The 5,529-nt window shown below is 23.3% G+C and overlaps 3 protein-coding genes across 3 annotated transcripts in view, besides 12 other annotated features; 1 reads left to right on the forward strand and 2 right to left on the reverse strand.

Annotated features, from left to right (window-relative positions):
* The window catches only part of EDI_352530 (uncharacterized protein), a gene marked incomplete at both ends in the record, with an annotated part of 1,542 nt that extends 106 nt beyond the window's left edge, over positions 1-1,436 (reverse strand). The window contains one exon of the mRNA XM_001733251.1: positions 1-1,436. This exon is cut by the window's left edge and continues 106 nt beyond it. Within this exon, the coding sequence (XP_001733303.1) occupies positions 1-1,436 (1,436 nt within the window).
* Positions 86-121: a sequence feature (AT_rich).
* Positions 785-805: a sequence feature (AT_rich).
* A 110-nt stretch (positions 1,437-1,546) lies between the features above and the next one.
* Positions 1,547-1,651: a sequence feature (AT_rich).
* Positions 1,652-1,778: 127 nt separating this feature from the next.
* Positions 1,779-1,807: a sequence feature (AT_rich).
* A 134-nt stretch (positions 1,808-1,941) lies between these two features.
* Positions 1,942-2,181: a sequence feature (AT_rich).
* Positions 2,182-2,203: 22 nt separating this feature from the next.
* EDI_352640 (uncharacterized protein) lies at positions 2,204-3,388 on the reverse strand (the record flags this gene model as incomplete). Its single annotated transcript, XM_001735597.1, has 1 exon — positions 2,204-3,388. The coding sequence occupies one exon, from the start codon at positions 3,386-3,388 to the stop codon at positions 2,204-2,206; it is 1,185 nt and encodes a 394-aa protein (XP_001735649.1).
* Positions 3,389-3,423: 35 nt separating this feature from the next.
* Positions 3,424-3,517: a microsatellite.
* A 209-nt stretch (positions 3,518-3,726) lies between these two features.
* Positions 3,727-3,752: a sequence feature (AT_rich).
* A 62-nt stretch (positions 3,753-3,814) lies between these two features.
* Positions 3,815-3,852: a sequence feature (AT_rich).
* Positions 3,853-3,931: 79 nt separating this feature from the next.
* Positions 3,932-4,014: a sequence feature (AT_rich).
* Positions 4,015-4,367: 353 nt separating this feature from the next.
* Positions 4,368-4,472: a sequence feature (AT_rich).
* Positions 4,473-4,554: 82 nt separating this feature from the next.
* Positions 4,555-4,600: a sequence feature (AT_rich).
* A 104-nt stretch (positions 4,601-4,704) lies between these two features.
* Positions 4,705-4,761: a sequence feature (AT_rich).
* A 195-nt stretch (positions 4,762-4,956) lies between these two features.
* Positions 4,957-5,529, forward strand: part of EDI_352650 (uncharacterized protein) — a gene marked incomplete at both ends in the record, with an annotated part of 731 nt that continues 158 nt past the window's right edge. Inside the window, one exon of the mRNA XM_001735598.1 lies at positions 4,957-5,518. Coding sequence (XP_001735650.1) covers positions 4,957-5,518 — 562 coding nt within the window. The remainder of the gene's footprint in view (positions 5,519-5,529) is intronic.

Raw genomic sequence — 5,529 nt, forward strand, 5'->3', positions numbered from 1 at the left:
TTTTTTGCTTCTTCTTTTTTATTTTCAACTTCTAATTTTCTGATTTGATTAAATGCCATTAATTGATGAAGAATAATTCCTTTTGTAATTTTAATATTTTTAGTATTTTTGTATATAATTTCTTTTTCTCTACATATTCCTTTTATTTCACTTTCAATCTTTTGTCCTTCTTTAATTTCTTCTTTACATTGAATATAACATGTTATCATTCCATAAAAATTATTAATTTCTTTTGGTATTATTTCTCCTTTAATATTCCATTCAATTTGACATTTATTAATTGTTGGAATAAGAATACGTTCTGTAATTTTTGAAACTTCTTTTTTTAATAAATTTACATTCTTAGAAATAACTGAAATTCCATTTCCAATTCTACCTATATTTCTTATTAATTCAATATCACAACTTCTTCCTAATCCAACTCCATGTAATGAATTCTTTTTTGAAAGATTATGAATATATTCAATTGTATTTATTTTATTATCAACATATCCATCAGTTAATAAAATTATATGACATTTTTCTGTATTATTATCAATTAATGCTTTTAATGGTGCATCCATACTTGTTCCTCCATAATTTGCTTCAAATTCTGAAATTGTATCTGATGCAATTTTTAATGTATCTTCATTATATTCTACCATTTCTTTAAACATAAAATCATATTTACTTCCAAATGAAATAATTTCAAATTTTGATTTTAATGGTAATTGTCTTAAAAATAATTGTAACATATTTCTAAGTGCATTAATTCCTTCTCCATACATACTTCCACTTCTATCACAAATAAAAATAATATTAATATCTCCTTCTTTTTCTTTATTAATAAATGTAGATGAAATTACAACTTCATCCGTATCTTCATCTTTCATTCCAAGTATTAAATCTCCATTTAATGGAACACTAATCTCTTCTTCTCCACTTAATATACCTTTAAAACTAAATTTTGAACTTCCTATAATTTTGATTGAATATGGAATTTGATATTTTTCTTTAGATTCAATTAAATTAGGAATCTTAATTATTAATTCTTCTTCTTGAATCTCCATATGTGTGAGATATTCAATACTAAATGTTACTTCACTATGTTTATTGACTAATCCAAGTAAAATACTAAATGTTGTATCATCAACTTGTTCCATTATACTTGAACTATATCCATTTGTTGTTGCATCACTTTGTTCAATCTTTGCTTGTTCTTTTTCTTTTAGTTCTGATTCAATTTCTCCATTAACTGTTTTAATTGAATATCCAGTAACAGCAGATTCATCATCTAATGTCATAATAATACTAACATTACAATCATTATTAGATTCATTCAATATTGAATGAATAGCCTTAACTTTAGCATTATTACCAATAGTCTCTATTTCAAAATTGATTGAAGTTAATCGAACTTGTTTTTCTTGAGAAATAACTCTTCCAAAAAATAACATTAATTTGATAGATAAAAGTTCTAAAATTTATCATTTTATATTAATTTCAATGAGGTTTTTAAAAATGAAAAAACCATTTAAATCATAAGAGTTTAATTGAAACAGTTTTGATTTATATAAAAATAGAACTTATTTTAAAATATTTAGAACAAATTAAATGATTTTTTATTTTTTCAATAAAATTTATATCTTTTTCTTTTATTTTACAATTAATAGTAAGTGAAATATTTTTCATATTCTTGAAAACTTTAAAACTGAATAAAGTAATACCTCAAATCTTTTTAACATCATTTAATTGAAGTTCTTTATTTTTTTGGTTCTTAATGATTCACTACTCAACTGAATATATAAAAATATGTTAAAAATATTTACCAATCTTGTTTTTGGATGTTTAAATTATCTAATTTACAAGTTATTCTTTATCTAAAACATATAAACATTAAGAACAAATTGAAAGAAAAAGACTAGTGTTTAAGTCATATCTAATTTTAATATTACTATTCCCAAAAAAATAAATATATTTATAATAATATTAATAAATATCTTAAAATGTAAGTCATTTATTAAATGATAACTATTGAATTACAAGGGTAATAATTTATTATACAATTTGAAACTATGAATTAATACTATTATATTCATCTCTTTAAATTAGAATAATAAACTTCATTTAAAAATAAATTAAATAAATAATAAATTCTTTTATTTAAAATTTTTCATTTTATAAAATCAAAAACTATAAAAAGATATTGAATTGAATTATTCTCTTATTTACCTTCTTCATAACTTTCATCTTCTTCTTCTCCAAAGAAAACTTCACTCCAAGGTATATCTCCACATTGTTCTTCTTTATCTTCAATGATTTGGGTAAGTATTTTCTTACTAATATTTCTTGGAATTCTTTTACAATCTCTTAAATCAAATTTCTTTGCTAAAAACGTTTTATCTTCTTTAATTTCTAATCCACATGAAATTAAATCAGCAATGCATTCCTCTTCATCATCATACATTAATGCATCAACTACATATGATACTGGAATTGGTAATTGCATTACTCCAGCCCAACTAGAAAGAACTCTATGTCTCATATCAATGAGTCTCATCCTAAATAGTGCATGAAATACAATCGACTCTAATGAAACAGGGAATACACTATCAATAATTCGTTTTAATTTTCCATATTCCATCTTTTCAAGAGCATCAGCAACTTGATAAGACTCAATGAGCATTTCTGAATTCTCTTTATTTATAATTTCACTTCGTTGAAGAGGACTTAATAATAATACACGTTCCATTTCATCATATTGTTCTCTTTCTAATAATTCATTTATTTCTTCTTCATTCATAATAGAATCTATATGTTCATATAAATGTTTTAATGTTAAAATCCATTGTTTTAATTGTTCTTTTGCAAAGTCATAATTATCACAATTTATTTGAAATGAATAAAATGAATAAAACATAATTGCAGCATGTGCGATATCAAAAATTAATGACGAAACATATTGCTGATGAATAATATCTGTATGGATAGCTCTTATTCTATCCGAAACATAAATAAATTTTTCATCAATAGAAATGTTGTCATATTGTTTATTATCCATAATATTCAATAAAAACATCATTGAATCGGCTAATGCTTCTTCTGTTCTATAATCACACTGTTGTTCAGTATTTGCTCCAGTACTTCTTTTATATGGTTTAACAATTTTTGTTGGATCAGGAATTCCTCTTTCATCAATTTCAAATGGAGCAAAATTTTTAGCATATAAATACTCTAACAAATCTTTTGCTCCACACATTTCTTCGGTTGGTTTATTTGGATCAGCTGATGCTTTTGCTTGGTTAACTTCTGTAATTACATCCAAAACATCAGTTCTTTGAGGAACCCAATCTTTTTTATCAATTTCTTCAATGATTTTCTTTTCCTTCTCTCGTTTTTTCAGCTTCATAAACTTATTATTTAAACTTCTTGAATATCACTCACTATTTTACCCTATATTTTAACCCTCTTTTTTTTTATTTTTTAAACTTTTTTGTTATTTTACTTTTTTGTATTTAAATTCATGAAGTTTTATTTTTATATACGGTTATTTGAACTCTTTATTATGTCCTCTTGATATTGTTTTTTTCTTTATAAATTCTATTAGATTTATAACTTAAATTCTTCTAATTATGACTATATTATTAATAGTCATTACATTAAGTTTAAAATAAGGTTATTTCTTTTAATTAAACTGTTATATTTTTTTGTTAGGATCAGAGTTATTGTATCTGAATATAATCTAACAATAAATTAAAATATTTTTATTATTTGGGGATAATTGAGTTGACTATTAGTGGGGCAATATCCTTTAAACATTCTTATTTTTTTGTTCATATTTATTTATTAATTGTATTTAATAATTCATATTTAGTGTTATTGGAATCTACTTTATTATTAGAAAAGATTCTAAAATTATATTGTATTTTTATTTGTTATTCAACTAAAACTCTTTTTAATAATTTTAATTATTTATCCGATATTACTACTTTATAATTATCTGTTTTTATTTAATTTTATGTTTTAATTAATAAAGTAGATTCTTCTTCAATGAATTCCTACACTTTAGAAAATAAGATAATTCCTATTTTCATTGATTAGAAATACTTTCAAAAAGTATACCTTTTTCAATGATCACAAAATAACTACATGTAAATATTTAAACAATTTACTTGATATCTTTACTCTTTTTATATCCAGTAATTTCCATTTTAAATAAGATGAAGTTCATAGACTATTAAAAAGAACAATTCAAGTACTTTTGTTTTAAGAAAGAGAATTAATTTTATAATTAATTCAATTAACTATTCTCTTTATATCAATAATTTTTCATATCCATTTATTATTGTATAGTTAAATTCAGTAACCTTAGATTCTTAATTAAGAAGATATTTATATTTTTTTATTGAGTATAATAATGTTATTTAGCAAATTCATTTAAATAATTAACAAAATGTGTTTGTATAATTCTTTACTAAAATAAAATTAATAATCTTCGTTAGTAATTTCATTGAAGTTAAGAGTAAAATTGAATGTATTGAATGACAATTTATATTTATAGAGAATCAAACTAACTAAAATTAAAAATATTTAAAAGAATTTTCTTTAATAAATATTTTAAGAAGAAAAAAATAACGTTATATATAACAAAAAGAATAATAACATTCGAAAGGAGAAAATTTATTTGGGGAAAGGTATTTTAATAATTCGATTTTTCCTTGTAGCAAAATATAATAAAAAATAATAAAAAAATAAATCTAAAAGAACTATAATAATTTATAACTTAGACGGTAGAATGTGTATACCCGACTTCATCTCAGGTCATACTCAGAAATAGAACATTTTAAAAAAGATTAATAAAAAAAGTGTACATAAAATAAATTCGACAGAATAAATAACTGACTTGATGTTTGTTGATAACTAGAGGGTATTCTTAAACTAAAGAAAACTTAGAAAAAGTATTTTATTATTTATTCAATGAATTCACTTCTTTCATTGATAGTTACTCTTTGTCTTGTATTCACTCAAGTAAATGCTGTTGATTTTTATGATTTTGATCTTTTTGAAGATTCACAAAATTTTGAACAAGACATTGATTCATTCATTGAATTGTTTGATGATGATGATTCGATGGAACTTCTTCTTAATGATTTCTCATTAAAATCAATTGGAAGTGCAATAGGAAATGCTGTTGACAAAGGAACTAAATGGTTAGCAAAGAATGGAGATGCTATTTCAAATACTCTTGGTAAGGTTGCAGATATTGCAGGAACTGTAGGTAAAGTAGCTGGTACTGTTTCTAGTGTTGCAGGAAAAGTTGCATCAGTAGTACCAATTCCACAAGTAAAAGCAGCAGCCGGAGCTATTGCAGCAGGTGCCAAAGCTGTACAAGGAGTATCTAAGGTAGTAGAAAAAGGTGCTCAAATAGGACAAAAAGTAGTAGGTGCAGCAACAACTGCATCTAAGGCATATCAAGACATAAAGAATGGAAAGACACCTAGCTTAGGTAATTCTAATAGTTCAGGTAGTTCTAAGTCTAGTGGAGGTAAA

This window comes from Entamoeba dispar, genomic scaffold, assembly GCF_000209125.1.
Source record: "Entamoeba dispar SAW760 scf_1105229459271 genomic scaffold, whole genome shotgun sequence".
In the NCBI taxonomy this organism is placed as follows: domain Eukaryota; phylum Evosea; order Mastigamoebida; family Endamoebidae; genus Entamoeba; species Entamoeba dispar.